Source organism: Macrobrachium rosenbergii, chromosome 14, assembly GCF_040412425.1.
Source record: "Macrobrachium rosenbergii isolate ZJJX-2024 chromosome 14, ASM4041242v1, whole genome shotgun sequence".
Taxonomy (NCBI): domain Eukaryota; kingdom Metazoa; phylum Arthropoda; class Malacostraca; order Decapoda; family Palaemonidae; genus Macrobrachium; species Macrobrachium rosenbergii.
This window is the reverse complement of record NC_089754.1, coordinates 18288018-18307802: the sequence shown is the minus strand read 5'-3', so window position 1 is coordinate 18307802 and position 19785 is coordinate 18288018. Positions and strand designations below refer to the sequence as shown.

Below are 19785 nucleotides of genomic sequence, written 5' to 3'. Positions count from 1 at the left end.
ACCGAGGACCCAGGTACGAATTCTGGTCGAGAATGAGCAGGTGAGTACACTCTAGTAAATAACCATTGTTCACTCCTAGGAGGGCGAAGGGCATTGGCTAGTAACTTCATTCCCATAATAACCACTTAAAACCGGAAGGATAACACCCCCCGAATCACCTCTTCTCAGATAACGAAAAAGACATATGACACACAACCATTCCATTTACTTGAAATGATAAGAGGCACCATTATACTGGTAACACAATGTTAAGTTTTTTTTTCTTTTTTTTTGGTAAGGGGCGGAATGGGGCTGAAACCAATGGAATCTTCATCACATTCAGCAGACGTATATAAATAAAACTGTCAAATGTTGTGAAATGTTAACCTGTCAATTCCCTAATATATATTGATACATTTTCATCTGAAAACCCTCAAATCCGAACTTGGGACTGAAATTAGTGAACTATCCTTCCCTGCCAAGAGTGAGAGGATATATACATATATGTGTATATCCAAATTTTTGCAGTTCATTTCAAAATTAAAACGATGATTTTATCATTATTAAAGGGAATGCTCTTCAGAGTGTTCTTTTCATTAACAGTCATTTCTAACATGAACTCGTTCCTGGGACTATCTTTTTAATACCTCAGCCCTATCATATTTTTCAAAAAGATCAATACTGAATTTATATGAAAGCATTTTCCTCAAGGAATGGACTCCTATATAGGTTGCAGTCGCCTGGGAAGTGGAATTTCATTATGCTAAAGTTTAACATGACGGCAGCAGAGTTTGTCTTCTACAAAATCACTGTTGGTGGTACTCATAATGAAACATCGTTTACACTCACGTATTTCTGATTACACGTTTTGAAACATTAATTAGCAATAGGGAAGCTCATTAGGCAAAAACGGTTTCACCTGCTGGTACCCACGTGCTGAACAAAGACAACGGGTTGACGTTTTGTGCTGAAGTTCAACAATTTACCCATGAAGATACTTTGTTCTGCAACAATCTAGCTGACCAAGTTAATTGAACATTCGGATAAATAAATGAATAATATTCAAGATGCTGGAACGTAGGAACATCCAAAAATGTCTTCTGTATAATTATGTTGATGAGCAAATGTTTGTCTAGGAGGCGCACTCCAAGTGAGGTTAGTTAAGAAAACATCAGATTAATCGAGACACCTTTGAAAACTTTCCTATGGCTTGGCATTAGAATGTACCAAGGATTCCATTGAAAAATATTTACCGCTTGCCGGGTCTAATTGTGCTTTCAGAGATGTCTGTCTGAAAAAGTCATGGTACATCTTCCTGCAATGGTCTTTAGCCTTTAGGATTAAATGTTTTTGCTTTTTCATCATTTGCATGTCTAAAATCCACTCAAATCTTCATTCATTCTTCTTTTTTAATCATAACTACGATATCCAAGGGAAGACTGGCTCTTTTCTGTATCAAGAAGACACGCCATTTTTATGTTTTTTTTAGTCTGTGATTATTTTCATTTGAGTCTCTTCTTAAAAAAAAAAACTTCGTTGTTATTTCAATGATCTTAATCTTGATTGAAATTTTGAATGTGGACGGTTTCTCAAAGCCCCAAGAACGACAAAAGTAGTTTTCTGACAAAAAAAAAAAGACTGAATATGAATTCCATTCTCGAAAAATGATGGTACTGTAATGTTTTCTAATCAGACAACACATCGGAGACCAGAAACACCATAAACATCTTGCCCAACCGACTGGACAAGAGGCAGTGGGAAAAAGTTCAACAGATCGCCGTCCGTGTATAGGAGCGCAATTACTTCGCTTATAGTTCATTTGTCGGTTCCGAGAACCGAACAGATAAATTTCATGCCTGTAATACAAGAATCCCTTTTCCCAGTTCCGCCTGGTGAGAAAGGTTATTGCCGAATGCTTTCTAATCATTTGCATAATTGAAAGGTATGATAGATAGAGAGGGTGCGAGATGGTGAAAGAATAAGGTAAAGTTTTATTTCATAGCACAACTTGTTTTAGTGCAAAGTTTATTCTCTCTCTCTCTCTCTCTCTCTCTCTCTCTCTCTCTCTCTCTCTCTCTCTCTCTCTCTCTCTCTCTCTCGTGCTAAATAACAGTATAACGAAAACCGAAACAAAAACTACGCAAACCGCATCCATTCAAATTATCCATTTGTTTGCTTTCCCATTGATTCTTTTTCTTATCCAGAAAGTTAAAAAAAAATTTTTTTTTTTACACATCTGAGATGGGAAGTCGTGACTAAGTAATCATTTTATAGGGGTCAGTGTAACAGGCTCATTTAAATAAAAAATTAGTCAAAATAGATTTTCACGGGTATTATGGGTTACTGTGCAGGCAAAAGGCATTGCAGCATATGTATTTACTCCCATAATACCGGTTGTGCTAATGTCTTCAGTAAATAAACAGAGCAGTTTGCAACTGCGGTAAGACTGCGACGAAACTGTAGTAAATAGTCTGTGCTCGGAATTAGATTTGTATCGCTTCCAGAATTAACTGCTGTTTACATATTGCGCCGCTCTTGCATACTTACTCTACAATTTGTTGGAATTATTCATGGAAGTTAATTGGGGGGAATGGCTATAATTCTAGGATATCAAGCCTCCTGCTAAGTCCATTCACGCTGTTATTTATTTATACAGGGCTTTGCTTTTATCTCTGCATAAGCCTTTTTATGTAAATGATGGTAAATATCATCGGACGCTACTGTACGTATACACTGACACATTTATTTATATATATATATATATATATATATATATATATATATATATATATATGTGTGTGTGTGTGTGTGTGTGTATGTATGTATGTATGTATATATATACATACATATATATATATATATATATATACCATATATATACCAATAGTAGTTTAGTCATTGCTAGTATACCTATCTGTGCGTTCGACTTTTATATCTATATATTCCGTTCTTGCAAACAGAGGTCTTTCGCCAGAATCAGGATGGATTGCACGTTGGAATATTTATATTGGGGTGAGACGCAACGCACTACGAGGAACCGCCGTCTTAACTTTCATTTCTCATTTAATCTTCCTTCCTCCTGTTTCACTGCCCCTGAACCCACGACCTTGTCACTGCTCCATTAACAATGATCAGCCATGCTAATTTTCTCTCAGTTTGTGCACACGTTGTGTCCCTTATTTTAAACGCAAATTTAAGATAAGACCTATTTAGACTTCCAGAGGCCCTCTCGCTTTACCCTTTGCTGTTGCTAGGTTGTCCAGAATTTTAAACTCTCATTATCTGGGACGGCTGAAACGTGTAGCTCCCTCTACTCTTCAGATAGGAATTTTTAAAGCAAAGTCTATCAACGCCTTTTTATCGTGGTATATAAAAACATGGTAGATGCTCCATTTTCTTACCGATAATTTCCTTGAATGTAGCGTTGATCGTGGATTACATAAATCAAAGCGCTGCCAATGTGTTAGTAAATATAAATCACTAAGTGTTTACAACCATCTTCTTTTCCAGGTTGAATAAATATTGCTTCTGAGTCATTTATATTATTATATTTTCTCTTACTTTTGTCATTATAGATTATTAATTTTAAGCCTTGAATAATCATGCCATTCTGTCTTTATATGTTTCTATTACTGAGTCAGTGTCAAAAAGGGTTGATAAAGTAAGTTAAGTCGTCATTTGTGGTATTAACATACTCAAGATGATGCAAGGGAGAATGTACTTTTTTTTCAATCGGTTGAGTTAGGTTCTTTCACAGGGATAACAAAATTGGACATTTTATTATGAAATTGGTTACAAAAAGATATGGGCAGGAAATAATTTCCTTATTATCTGGCGGAAAATTTACACACTAATAACATCTTAAAATCGGTGTTTATAGGAAAAACTCATGATAGTTACGAAACAATCCAATTTCGAGGCAACTAAAAGATATGAAAATAGTAAATAGTTACTAGTATGTATATATATATATATATATATATATATATATATATATATATATATATATATATATATATATATATATATATATAAAGTTAAATAAACTGACTAAGTAATAATCCTCATTGCTAAATTCCAGTATACATGCTATTTTTATAATATTACATGGGATTACTTTGATAGAAAATGCACCATAAATTATCATTTGCATTAAGCGGGAGAACTGAGAAAGCCTTCGAGGGTATAATAGTATATATAGATCTGCTACTTGATTTTAGTCGGCTTTATGTCTCATTAAGGGAACTTCATCATCATCATAAACGATGATGAGGAAAAAGACTTCTTTTTCAAAGACTAATGTCGCAGCCTGGAAATAATGACCTTATTGATTTCATGGAAAATATTTGGCCCCGCCAAAAATTAGGATTCGAGTGCTATTATCATATTAATGTGGGGATAACGCTGGAGGAGTTACGAGGCCTGATTAGCATAAAACCGGAGCAATAAATAATGTCCGAGGAGTGTTGCCGAGTAAAGGCCTCCTGTCATGGAGTCCGTCAAGCAAAAACTTGCAAAGGGAGTCTGGTAAAGTGGCGGGAACTTTCGGCACGACTTCTGTTTCTTCATCCCTTCCTCATCCATATGCAAGCGATTCTCTGCCATGTTTCCTTTGGACAGACTCTCTCTCTCTCTCTCTCTCTCTCTCTCTCTCTCTCTCTCTCTCTCTCTGTGGCCTTCGGCGTTAGGTTCGATAAACTTGTGAAACTGTGTTGCTTTATAAATTTCGCAGAGATGATCGTTCGTTGTGGATTTGTTTTGAGACAAAATTGGTTTAGCCTTTACCCTGCGCTTGCTCTGGAAATTAAGAAATGTTTTCGTTTTTAACTTAGGATTTCTCTCTCTCTCTCTCTCTCTATATATATATATATATATATATATATATATATATATATATATATATATATATAATATATACATATACATACATATATACATATATATGTATATATATATATATATATATATATATATATATATATATATATAAATCATACATACACAGCCTTTTATATTCACAGTTATTAACCAACAAATACCCGTTAACATTGAATACACTTTGCCTTATGAATAACTTGCACCCGACAAGAATAACATGTGATCAGTGCATGCGCCCCTCCCAAAATTCAAACCTATGCCTTTTGAGTTCGATACAGAGGAAACAAGGACTTGTCTATTCAGTTGTCAAGTGAGATATAAGTTGATTTCGACTCTGCTGTCTGTAAATATTTCGGTCGAATTCGGGTTTTGCACTTAGAACCCAAATCATCTCTAAATCAATTTATATCTCTCTTGATAACCAAATAGATAAGTCCGTATCTCAAAAAGTTTATAACTGGGTCAAAACTATAAGAAAACAATCGTTTACTAATCGGTAGAGTGAAGTATAAATTGAACAGTTTGATACAATGCTGTTGTACATAATACCATAGAGATTTCATAGTCTCTAATACCTGTTCACTTGTGCAATACATAGAAATGAGTAGTTATGTATCAAGGCCATTCCTGTTAGAACTATGCCTGCTGGACTGGGTGTGTTTTGTTTACATACAGAATGCTAAAGTGGGTCCAGGCTACATCATACCAAGGCCGACGCTCCAGGCGAGCAGGCTTGCCAACCGTGCTCTGTTCCCTTCCGATGTATCAGAGTTTTCTAAGCATGCCCAACGTTAGGGAAAGACCTTAGCAGGGGAAGGGACCAGTGCGGCGTCGAAGGGAGTCATTAAGAATACAGCTGTAAGACTTATTAGGGTGTTGAGTAGAGGAGAACCTTTGCGAACGTATACTATTTGATATAATACTTATGCATCATTCCGAATAATGTAACATTAGAATTTTTAACATCTATATATGTTTGTGTGTATGTATGTGCATCTATAATAGTTTTATATATAAATACATATATATATGTTTGTGTGTATATATATATATATATATATATATATATATATATATATATATATATATATATATATATATATATATGTATATATATTATATATATATATATATTAGTCAGAACTGAATAAGTTACAATTAACATCTTTTAAATTACTTAGTCCCCATTAAAGACCCCGGACTTGCAACAGGTCTTTTTCATATTCAAATTCATAGCAATGTATTACATAACAGACACAACTAAAATCTAAATACCACTGACAGAATAATTCTAAATTACTATGACATGCCGTAGTACAGATTACGGCAGCTATTTTGCAATAGGACTCATAATTATTGACTTACCTAATGGCTGTAGACCTGCCCAGAGCCTTTTAGTGCCAAAAGCAATTAACCAGAAACACATGGTAGTGTTTGCTCTTAATTAGAAGGTTTCATACAAGGGAAAGTGCATGAGAAACCCCTTGATGGAATGTAAATACTATTACAAGCTGTCAGAGCGCCGTCGTCGCTTTGTTTGCAGCAAATTTCATTGAAATTGTGAAAGTTACGCTTGAAACGCTTTACTTTTTTTTTTTTTTTTATTGCGCGCAGTTGTCAGGAATTTCTGGCTGCCGGCTGATTTGGCTGTTAATGTGACATCTGAGAATAAGACCTAGATCGAAGCAAGATGTCAACCAGTTTGCCGACATTTGCCGGTGCATGTCGCCTACGTCCAATACATCTCCGTAGTTGGATGGATGAGGGGAAATGAAGTGTGCTTCCGATTGTTGATTACGCTCATTGATAGAATTATGTTTATGCTCCTCCTCCTTCTAATTTCGATTCTTAATAGTTTAGAGTTATATGGATTTCCTTTAATTCGGTTTAACGCAGATTTTTGATGAGGCGTTTGAGCTGAGGTGACTAAGGAAGTTGTCTGGATTTAGATTCCAAATAAATTATCATCATCCCTTCGTGCCCTTCGTGGGTTTCAAGGTTTCTTCCCTGATCAGAGTTTAAATTAATGTATATTTAGAAAGATTCAATTCCTGTCCTCAACAGATTTAAGACTGATCCACGCCTCAACTACTGAGCTGCGCTGGTTAGAAAGTTTTCTTGCTTTATGTGGAGGACAAGGACAATTTATTTTCGTAGTTCCGGTTCAGTAATAAAAGCCAGTTACTGGAGTTTCAGTAAGTTTATTTTTTTTATAAAAAAGGGAATAACGTTATCAAATTGCTTTAATTATTCGTTACTTTTGTCTAAAGCTTATCTTGTAAAGAATTAATGAAATCCACTTTAATTTTTCACAGACATCGCCTATTACATCGTTTTCTTTAGTCGTTGATAAACTAAGCCTAAACTGTAGCTGGGAAGACTTGATAATGGTTTTGAGCCATTTGTAAGTAGTACATAAAAAGAATAAAAAATAAAGCAAAACTCTGCTGCCTCGTACTGCCAAAGGTGTCAAAGTCGCAAACCAAGAATGTAGACTGTTTCCAGAACTTGAGCCAAAACTCTAGGAATTCGGATAATATCGAGAATATATATTTTGTCTTTGACCTTTGGTAAATAAAGACAATTATAAAGCACCGTTTAATTCGCACAGCATCCATCATCAGATCTTAAATACGGATGGGAGATATATGGGTCGGCTGTATGGTCCTCAATCACATTGTGTCAACAGACAAATAGCCGGCTAAATTAACATTGCCAGCCTATAACTATTTATCCATTTATTGTGTTGGATATTGTTACCCAGTTCTCTTCTCATTTCACAGAGCCACGGCTGAAGTTAAACTTATTCCTTGTGTTAATTAATCATCCTGAAATACCCATTTTTCAGTCATTTTTGGTCTACAGCTAAACTAAAGACAGAAAAATCGCGAAGATTGACGAGAACATGAATTCACCAGTTGATATTCATTCATGTTATCTATGTCCCTTTCCCCGATAAAATTCCCCTTTTCTAAAAGTAAATAAAAAATAGGCGTTGATTCAAAGGTATGATTGCATCTGAAATATCTCGCTGGTTGCTTAATCGAAGTCTCTCTCCAACTCTTTCTCATACTTGCTGCGTATATTGCAGTTGCGAGCTTATCTCAAATGACGTTTTAAAATTCCCATTTCGGTATACCTAACAGCCTTTTAAAACTAATTGCAATTAACAAAATTATATATATATATATATATATATATATATATATATATATATATATATATATATATGTATATGAAAGGACTCCTTTAAGACTTATGTTCTGTGTGTGGACAATGAGAAAGTTGCGGTAATGTAATGTAAATAACATTTTGGTTTAATTAAAACAGTACAAGATTACCTGTTTCCCCTACAAGCCCATAACCAACTCCCAATCGTGTTGTACTAGACATAAACATCTATTGTTTATTAATAAATGCTACGTTTACGAATTTCACAAAAAGTTGATTGCTCTTGAAAGACCTGTCAAGTGGCAAGCAGCAGAACACTGTCGGAAATCAAGGCTGTTCGCATTTTTCTTGGGTTACATCGCAGGCACATGAATGGCCTTATTTTGTTTTTGTGAGTTAGTAGGGGGGCGGGGCGGTTTAGGGGTGTCCTTAGCTCGACCTGCTGAATCATCAGCAGTCACTGCCTAGCAACCCCTTATCATAGCTTGGGGTAAGAGGGGCCTTGGGCACTATGTATAACCGGTTTCTAGGACATCATTTGGCAACGCAGTAAGTGATCTGTCCCAGTCCTCTGCCGTTCACGAGCGACCGCCTTGAAACATGACAAAATCCAGACACAGTCCATTTCATGTCTATATTTCTGTATTTTTTCTTGTTCAAAGTTTCTTGTTCAAATATATATATATATATATATATATATATATATATATATATATATATATATATATATATATATATATATATATATATATATATATATCAAGGAATTCATTCCACTTATTTTCATGCATTGCTCTTCTTCCCCTTCCTGTTCAAAGGAAAGCATGAAGTCAACTGACCTCGTACTGCCTCTCGGCCTTAACCAAACTGTACTGTTTCCCCATTTCCTGGTTCGGGAAAGAAAGCTGTGCTTCTCTTACCTCTTCAAAGAGGGCTTCCGAGTAGTGGGCTCCTTTGATGTGTAAATAAGAATAATGAGAAAAGCTTCATTTCACCCCTTGGGTTTTACGTGTTTTTGCTGTTTTGACGTCGTGGTGGAGAATATACGCTCTACGCATAGTTTTCTTGATTATTAAAAACTATAGAACATTTGTTATTATTATTATTATTATTATTATTATTATTATTATTATTAGTATTATTATTATTATTATTACTCAATAAGCATTATTATTCACCTTTCTTGGACCATTTTGGAAAATTTCTCGTCAGTATGGTTCGATTACAAATCCCAAAGCCAAATGTTACCTGACTTGATGAAAGGGAAGTTTGTATGTTTATTTCAGAAGAAAGGGAAAGGTGAAACCTTCTGAAAGAAATAGTTTACATAGTGTATATGAGTGTATATGAGTAAGAAGGGTTGAGAGGTCAGTGCACTACAAACATATAACAGGGCAGAAACGGTGGGAAGAGAAAATAATCATTGTGTTTTCTTGAAATTTCATTATGTAGGAAGATTTAACACTTGCAAGTCTTGGTAGGAAGAATAGGAAGTCCAGGAAGTGCGCTACTGGCACATCCTTTTTATGGTGGACCTAAATGTATACAATTATAAAGAGAGATTTATCTAGGACTGGTTATTTGTTAGGAGGTCACTAAGGTCATGACTATTCCTTGAGTGTACGAATACTGCTCTTATTAAAAATATATCATTTTAATTTTTTTCTAAAGCAAGCATCCTAACACATAGTTCAATTACTCGTTAATTTCCTTCACAATTAGGGAAACATGAAAAAGCAATTTTTTCTAACGAATGATAAAAATCGGTTTCTACTCTGACTGGTGTTATTTGCTTAAATAAAGCTGAAGACCATTTTTGTGCATCCCGACCGTTTGTTTTCACTTTTTCATCAGTTGTTTTAGGCAGCTATGTACATTGCATTACCGGAAGCTTCATAATTACGACATAATATATGTGAGTATCCTTCTGCTCCATTACATACTCTCTCTCTCTCTCTCTCTCTCTCTCTCTCTCTCTCTCTCTCTCTCTCTCTCTCTCTCTCTCTTTCTGTGTGTGTGTAAATTCAGCCAGATTAAGGCACAGAAAACGAGGTGCTTAACATCAAAGAGGTATATATTTACTATTACAGTCCCATAAACAAAATAAATAAAGAATATTAAACTAAACCTGCAATGGTCACTAAGATAATAGTGTTAAATATCAGAAGATGCACACTATCAGTATGACCGTAAATGATCTCGCTAAGCAACTGAGGGCGGGAGTGGTGGAATTGTCGAGTAACGGTAAGAACAACATTCAAAACTCGCAAAAACTTATTTCTCAGACAGTTCCACATACTTGTAAGTAGGAAAGACTTAAGGTTTAATTATTCACGAAAAATACAATAAAGACTAGTTTTGAAGGAGGCTGGGACATCATTATACAGTATTTGCGTGTATGTGTGCTTGTGCATGCGTTTCATGTGTATGCGTGTGTATATATGTATGGGAGTGCGAAGCGGCTAATGTTCAGAGTTTTATTGCGTTGAGAGCTCATCTACGATGCATCATTTAAGGTAGAAATGTTAGAATGACTTCCCTGTTGATTTATTCCTGGAACCAACCCTTGTTTTGAGAAAAGGCTTAGTGTTTATATATATATATATATATATATATATATATATATATATATATATATATACATACACATTTGTACAGCTGTTCTTGCTACTGTGTAGACAAACGGTGTGAAAATGGTATATTAAAATATTATCGATTGAACTTGTAAATTTTAAAATATAACAGAAAATTAAATCTTAAAATATGTATACGAAAACATAAAAATAAAAACAGATTGAAACAATTTAATAACTACTTCGGTGATTAGCAAATGTGCTTTTGGAAAGGTAATGAAGGAGTCATTAGTTTAGTATGGCAAAGCAAAACAAAAATTAATGGCTGTTACATTTGTTGCACGGATGATTGTTCACATTCTGTTCCCCAGCACCACAATAACATTTTCCCGCCTTCCGCAGGTACTTCCGTTCTTCCTGGCGCTGACAATGGCTGAGGACCAGTTCCTGGCTGGCCAGATGAACCCACAATCAATGTTCGCAGATGACACTCAAGCAGTGGATGCCGCAACGAACATTGAGGAGAGCATTCTAACGGAGGAGATGAACCATCCCGCAACACATCTCCAGGAGGAGAAGCCACATCCACATTTGGTTCATCCAGTGAGAATCACATCTAGATTTCTGTACTTTATAAGTTTTGCTAACAGTGAAAGAAGGGTTTAACAGGAAACATTTAGGGCAATCTACACTCTTGTAAGGATAGATTATCGTTCAGAATTCTAGAGTATTTTTGGCTTTTTTAGGGAATGGTTGAGTTATGGTATTGGGTAATTTTGATGAAAATTAGTATTGAATTTAACAGAATTTTCAGATAAGCAAGTTAAGGAAAGGTCTTATATCTATGTTAATTTTAGCTCTTGTCTCTCTTGGATATGGACATCAACCAATACAGTTGATGTTGGGTACGACCGGCAACTTGATGCCCTTTTCTACTCCAGACCCGAGGAAAACAAGAAAAAAAAAAGACAGGAAGAAGGGTAGGGCTTAGCCATGTAGGAAACGATAAACAAGTCATAAATGTTATAAGAGTCAGGAAAAACGTGAAGCATAAAGAGAACTTCTAAGCAGTAGAGGACAAAAATGGTCACTGGCGGTGTAATCTGATTATTACTGATTCACTGAGGCTCAAGACTTGGATCTCCTTACTAGTACTAGAAATGAAGAGTAAGTCAGAGGGTGGATAAGAGAATAACTTCTAGTGTCATCTGCGAACGATAAATTACATGGTAATATAATTTATCGTTCTGCTTTTATTTCATTCCAATTTTTAAGAGAAATTTATCAAAAAAGAAAAGTGGAAATATGCTGACTCTAGGCTAAAAAAAAATGGCAACTGTTGTTATTTTCCTAGAAAAACAAATACTGTGCTTTCTGTCATAATTCTCGGGTTTCTACACCTCCATGTTTGCTCAAAGTTTGTTCCCCAAATATGCTGTCAAAATGATCCTACTTTCTGAAGTTTATTTCTTTTCCGGTGACTTCTTGACACCTGTTTCTGCCCTTCCTTCACGCATTTTTTCTTCTTATCATTGCAACCTTTCCCACTTTCATAACGCTTTTTCTTCACAATTTGACACAAAAAGTTTTTTTTATTCATCTCACGCGCTGAAACCAGTCGTCCGGAATTTCCTTCTTATCTGCATTTTTTTCTTTTTCCTTTCTCTTGCACTTTTTCCATTTTACATTCCTTCTCTTTTTTTTTTTTTTTTTGACACCCACCGTCGTCCCTCGTTCTGTGTGAGGTTTTTTAGGTCAAACAAAGAACTGCTTTCTCTTGCTCTTTCATATCTATTATCCATTAGGAACTTTTATAGTTCATCCTATTTATATTCTCTGCAATCATTTGAAAGATCCGGAACAGCAAAACCTCTTACACAAAACAGTGTTGCAAATCCATTTCATGTTGTTGATGCTTGCTAAACCCTCGAACTATTTGCTCTATCTTTTATGTGCATTTCGTTTTCTTAGGTTTTTCCCGGGGTTTTAATTTTTTATTGATCTCCTCAATATTTTTATAGGCTTTTCTTGTTGATTAAATTATTTATTGATTTGTTAAATATTTTAAACAGGTTTTCCTATGGTTTTTATTATTTATTGATCTCCTCAATGTTTTTAATAAGGTTTTCCTTTGGTGTTAATCGTTTAATTTCTTCAATATTTTTAATAGGTCTTCCTGTGGTTTTTAGTCATAGATTCCCTCAAGATTTTTGCTAGGTTTTCCTGTGGTTTTAATTATTTATGGATTCCCCCAATATTTTGGTCATCTCTCCTCCTGATTCTCCTTGTTTATGAATGTTTTGTACACTTATTCACCCGCGCACACTCAGACACACGCACACATTTCAGTAGTCTTTCTGGACGTTGCAGAAATTCAGAAATTTTTCGAGATCAATACAGGGGAAAAAGGTCAGAACGCCTTGCTAGACGACTTTAAAAATAAAACTTCCAATCTGGGGTGTTTAAGGATTGAAGAAATATAGACAACCGTGACCATAATGGACTAGAGACTTGTGTATGTGTATGTATATATATATATATATATATATATATATATATATATATATACATATACATATATATATATATATGCATATACATATATATATATATATATATATATATATATATATATATATATATATATATATATATATATATATATATATATATATATATATATATATATATATACATATATATATATATATATATATATATATATATATATATATATATATATATATATATATATATATATATATATATATATATATATATATATATATATATAAATATATATATATATATATATATATATATATATATATATATATATATATATATATATATAATTGCAATGACCACAGTTCTTTCTTTACTTCTCGTTTTCCTCACACTTTCTGGATACGTGACAAGTGTATCTAAAAAGTGTGAAGGAATCGAAACGTTAAGAGAGCATTGTGGTTATTACACTTAACTATGTGAATATACATATAAATTATATATATATGAATATGTACATATATGTCTATTATATACAGTGTATATATACAGTATATATGTATGTATGTATGTATATGCATACTCGTATATATAAGAACACTCAAACGTCGAGAGTTCATCCCCACACAGAAAAATTGACTGCTTCGTATATCAGACTAAGTTAACTTAATGACCTCATTATCATTATCACTGGAAGGGTTGTGCCTGCGTAAAGGTAACCTCAGATAATCCTTATTGTAAAGACAACCAATAAGGTGTTATGAGTCTTTCCTGTGAGTCTTCATAGGAGAGATAATGTTAAAAATCTCATGATACCACTGTTGCCCGCTCTTGATGTTACTGAGTAATTTCATTGGAAGAATGATGAATACACAATCAGACTTACCTGTCAGTCCTTAATTTGATAGAACTATCAGCTTGGAGGTTACCATCATCCTGTATTGAAATTAAAGTTAAAATCTTCAATTGACAGGTAAATCAGTAATATCCTTACAGCAGTAGATAGAAATTGTTTTATCTTTAATTGGAGAGAATCATTGGAAATTAAATTGAAAGTATCACATAGAATACTCTTTTCTTTTATTAATCTTGTAGTAAACTGGGTTAGCAACTTCGATGGAACGAGATATTTTATGTATACTACAGCTCTTGATGAGAGAAAAATGTACAACATGGAATCAGGAACTAAGAAACAAGAGAAAGAGTGATGAAGTTTTTTTTTTTTTTTTTTTTTTTGCTTATTATGAAATAAAAAAAATTGTTACTTTGATAGTGGAGGAGAGGCATGGTGACCTATTTTGTCACCTGTGATTTAAGGAAACACAAATCCTTGGTTTTTGTATGACCGTGCGAAGGAATTATAATTGTCTAGTGCATAGGTTAGGATATGAAAGACACCTATATATTTTTAGGAATTTATAATCACACGGTTTTGACGTCTCAGAGTGAAAACATTAAAAAAAAACGAGGCAGTGACTTTGCCGGCTTTGAATTGGGAGAAAAATAAATTGATGATGGTCATATGGCTCTCAGTGAAAGATCAGAAAAATATTTGAAACAATGAAAAAGAGGTAAGGTAGTCTATGTCTTTATATTTAGGGTAAGAGAGCTACAGGGCACAAGACTGGATGAAGCTAAACTGGGAACATTAGGTCAGACAACTTTATAATCTGTTGATCACATTTTCATGACATCACAAAGTGATATTGGATGTACAGTGCTATCGTATCACTCCACCTGATGCTGACGTCATGGAAGTATGTCATTGATAGATAGGCGGAAATTGTATTCTTAAGCCTTAATGTGAGAAAATCCCAATATGTAAGTTTTTGCATTGCTGCACATGTGAATAATAATTAGTTGTTTGAATTAAAGTAAATGTTATACATTTAACATACCATGATTTCGGCACTGGACAATAGGCAAGTATAGGACTCATCCTTGGTGTTTTTTACCTGTGAATTTTGCCATGATCACCTGCTCGTATCCATATTCCAGGTTAATTATGAACAGAAATGTTATAAAAAGTCATATGAACCAGATTTTTGTTCTATACAAATTTGAGCATGTGTCTCTCACTTATTAGTGTACATTTGCCTATAAGAACTGAGGCTATGAAAGATTTTCATCAGAGCAATGTAAATACGGTCTTGTTTTCATATTATCCTTATTATGTGCAAGGAATGTTAGCTCAGAACCATTAAATTCATCAGTAAAGCACCAGTAAATCAAGTCATTATAATTATTCCTCTTGTTTCTTTCTTGGTAGACTGACAATCTTTCTGTATTTCAGGAGCATCATCATCCAAAGAGGACATCTGGAGAGTCGTTCTTAAAAAATTTAGACGAAGTTTTTGTCAGTCCTCATCATCCCGTCCCAGAGCCTCACCCAGTGGAGGAAGCAACTGAACCTCATCACATTGGTGCTGCTGATGAGGACCCTCATCACCCTCACAGATCAATCGGTGTCATACGCCACAATGCAGTGGAGATCCCGATGGACGTGCAAGGACCGGAGGAAGAAGGCTTCCCAGGCACCGAGAGTACCCTCGACGAAAGCCTCTTCGAGAACCACCCAAACACCGAAGTTCCAGAATTCGAGGCAACTGTCGGGACGGAGGCTGGAAATGAAATGGAGGTGGTTCAGGAACCAGTGGTCCTTCCAGTCACGGAAGGGAAAAATAGAGGGCAAGACCCCGTTGCCCCGTATGGCCTTCCAAAGGAGCTCATGCCTATTCATCCGGGCGGGGGTTCAAGATTCGACGATCTGGAACGGGAGAAAATGGAAAAGAAGAAAATGGCCCAAACGAAAGGCACGGACGATGAAGACACAGAAAACGGAGCTTCACATGAAGCGGAGGGACTATACAGTTCTGCTGCTACTTTGTACCTTTCCTCTATAATCTTATCGCTTTCCTCTTCATTTAGAATAATAGTTTAGTTTTCTCTTCCTAGTGTTTACATCCGGTTGTTGGCTGAATTTCGGAGTCGCCTTAGTTAAAATTTGGATAACATTTAGTCATCTTGCACTCGATTTGCAAATAATGAATTAGTAATCAGTTCTCATAAATCATCCTTTCGTGAATTATCGGATGTTCAGCTAAGTACTGGATAACGCTTCTTCTTGTTTATAAAGCTTTTTTTTTCATAAATATATTGATTTCTGCCCGATGATAGATTTTAAATAGTAGTTTTTGTTCTGGGAAAATAAAATGGTCTATTACTACTATGGAATAGAACCTCATTTTTTCCTAACATTACCACAGTAAATTAAAGTTGTCACAAGTCGAAATAAATCAATAACTCCTATGTCCTGACCATGCATTTTACAAACAAGAATGAGCAAAGTGCATATAAACAACCATCACTATTGCAAGGGTAATATACTTAGACATATGTATATCAAGAAAAAACTGTTTCCTGAACCGAGATGTAACAAAAGCCAAATAATTGATAAATAAAGAACACGTAGCCTCTTGATCACTGAACTCTGCGAAATCATGCAGGCACCTAATAGCGAAGAACCAGCATGACATTGGCAGACTAAAACCTTTTATTGCTGGCTTTGTACTTCATAGACTGAGGAATGCCCTTTCCCTGCCTACCAAGAAACCTCAGTGTACTTGTTTGATGCTTTGTTCGCCCCCTGATGAATTCTTTACCATTGACAACTACAACCAGTACCTGAATTTTTTTTCACACTTTTAAATTGAGGAACGATAACATATTATACCAAATGAAAACATACTAGTCATCATAGAATGATATGTTGCAGAATTAACACCATGAAACTTTATAACATTCCAAACATACCTGATACCGGTATAAAGTATGCCAAAGGATGCATTTATTAAATTTAAACCTGTATAAAGTTGATACTCCTACGATTACTACAAAGAGCTAAATAATATTTAAACAATTACTGTTTAATTACTTATATAGAAATCTGATGTACTTGTAGATGTTATATAGCCACGAATAGAATTAATGCATATAATAGTTGTCATTAAGCAGAAATTTTATACCCTGTAGACAGAAACGTTTATTTTAATATGTATTTACGCAGTCGATTAGCATACAGCATTTGGATAAAACATTACCTAAATTAAAAGTAAAGTTTGTTAACCCTAAATAGGCAACTTGGGGCCCAAAGGACCCTTCCCCAAACAAAGTTTCATCTTTGGTACCGCAGAGTCCTTGTTTTCAAAAGTGGCAAGCTGTAGGCTACTAGGCTCTGACATCATCAGTCTGAGTATAGTTCTTTATGGAAAAGGGTATGTAGTGTCGTAGCTCTCCTTATTGGCTGTGTGACATCATGTGCTGGGATCTTAAGGACCCAATTATGAATATAGTGTATGGGTGTTGGAGGTCTCCAATACCTCATGTTACATATACGGTAGTACTTGGGTATTGTGGGTCACCTGTACCACTTGTTACTTAGTCTGTTGCATTGCTGTGCATCATGACCCATGTTTCTAATTGTGACTTAAGTGAGTGTTGTTGGTTTTAATACCTACATGTTTTCAGTATATTGTTGTGAGTCAGATAATTACTAGTGGGTCACAAGTAATTATTATTGGTTAGGTATGTACTTTGTACAGTAATTAGTTTCCTTTGGTAATTTAGGATAGAATAGTCTATAATCGTTTGGGATATTGTCGTTATACAATTTTTATGAGCTCATAGAACGACCGTTGAGGTATATTGAGCTGGGTCAGCCTGTTAGTGTTGGTGTATGTCTTGAAGGTTAATCCTGGCTATAACTTTAGAAATTAATTAACTTTTCAAAAGCACATTTTGTTGATATACTGAACTAGGTAGGAAACCTAACCTGGGAATGTTAAGGGATGCTTACACATATTTCATATCTGCACTGATATTCAGCTATCATACAACCTGTTGCCAAACGTTTTTTGCAGACTTGCACTGTAGTAAATTCTTTTTATAAACTGAAATAAAGGGTTGTAGCATCCGAGTTTGGCGATGTTTGATGAATTTAGTTCACGAGTGATTGGGAAGATTGCCCTGCAATATCAGGTGCTCAGTGTGTTTTTGGAATTCAGTGTTCTGACATTCAGGCTAGCCTGAAAGCGTTAAAAAAACTCGTTATACATTGCTAATGAAAGGCTTTACACACACATAATATATATATATATATATATAATATATATATATATATATATATATATATACAGTATATATATAATATATATATATATATATAATATATATATATATATATATATGTATGTATGTATGTATAGTCTCAATCAAGACAGGCAACCATGTAACAACAGCAAAGATGTGAACCCAATATTTTGGTGCTTCCTTATGCAGAGCCGCGATGAGTGAAAGACGCTTTTCTTTCTTGACTCGGTGCTTGAGCTCTGATTACAAAGAGACACGGGATGAATGATGGAAAAATGACTGGTCAGCCCCAATAAGGGTATTTATGGGACCATGCAGTAGAACGAGGGAAGTTTAACAATAGTTCAGGAGAGAGCACAACTAGATTAACAATCGTTGGTCTTTCATACGTAAGACGTGTTAGAGCCGACAGACAACCCTGTGAGCTCTTCATCATTCATCTTTGATGAGAAAGGAGAATTATTTTGCTGGAATTTGCGCTTAATTTGGTAAAGCCCCGGGCCAAACAAAGATTAATGATAGAAAAAATGCCAAAAAAGATTATCTCCAGAATTCAACATGTTTTTCCACTTTAACACCTCTGTTTTTACTTCTTATCAATGGATGCATAACAAAATCAAATAATCTCACTGGCCTACATGTGGTGCCCAAAGCCGTTTCATGCACTGAGCGCCAGTGAGAATGTGAAGACCAAATTTATTGTATATTTAACATTTCACCGTACTTCTACATTAATTTCAATAACTGATATGTACTGTAAACTATTTTTGTCTTATAAAAATGAGCCTGTAATGATATGAAATAACGAAAAAACATACTCGCCTTTATAATGAACCTGTTGAATTTAACAACCTTGCAGGTTCCTGGTAGTGAGTTGAAGTGAGCGAATCTCCTTTCAGTGAATTAAATTTTTTGCATGAGGAGAACAAAGAATACCAAGAAGAAAATAATACAATGAAAATCATTCATTGACAAACTGTTTCACATATTCAAGAAAAAGCTTTAGGCGGCTGAGAGAAAGGTTAAATAAGATACAATGTATTGAGCTCGGGTCACTGCGCCCAAGCTGTCTTTCGGAGGAGTTATCTTGCGGATCTGCATACCATCCAATATCCATTTACAAAACCGTAATAAGACGAGTGCTAAGAAAATGTGTGCAAAGCTATCCGGAAGATTGCTAATAAATATTTGTTAAGTGAGAAAATCATGGAATTGTAGATCATTCTGAATGAGTCAACATATTCGGAATAGAAACTGAACATACCAGAAACATTCCAGACATGACCAATAGGTCCTCGTCCTTAAGAATAGTAGTTTTTTTTTATTTAATTTGAGTTACTTGGTCAAATGGGAAAAACAAGTATTTAAAGCCAGGACGACGATTTAACCTAAACAATTATAGCCAATAGGCATTTGTTTTGAGAGTTAACTCCTCTCCTTTCAAGATAAACTTTCCTTGCTAATGAAATAAGGACGTCAAATATTCCATGTACATTACCTGGGAACCTTTGAAGTTCTGTTGATATCAGTT

At 34.8% G+C, this 19785-nt stretch overlaps 1 protein-coding gene across 6 annotated transcripts in view; it reads left to right on the top strand.

The window, feature by feature from the left end:
* LOC136845746 (uncharacterized) overlaps positions 1-16335 on the top strand; it is a 732048-nt gene extending 715713 nt beyond the window's left edge. For all 6 annotated transcript variants that reach the window (XM_067115988.1, XM_067115989.1, XM_067115990.1 and 3 more), the window contains 2 exons: positions 11004-11204; positions 15400-16335. In XM_067115988.1, the coding sequence (XP_066972089.1) occupies positions 11004-11204; positions 15400-16047 (849 nt within the window). In that variant the 3' untranslated portion in view covers positions 16048-16335. The remainder of the gene's footprint in view (positions 1-11003; positions 11205-15399) is intronic.
* Positions 16336-19785: the final 3450 nt, after the last annotated feature.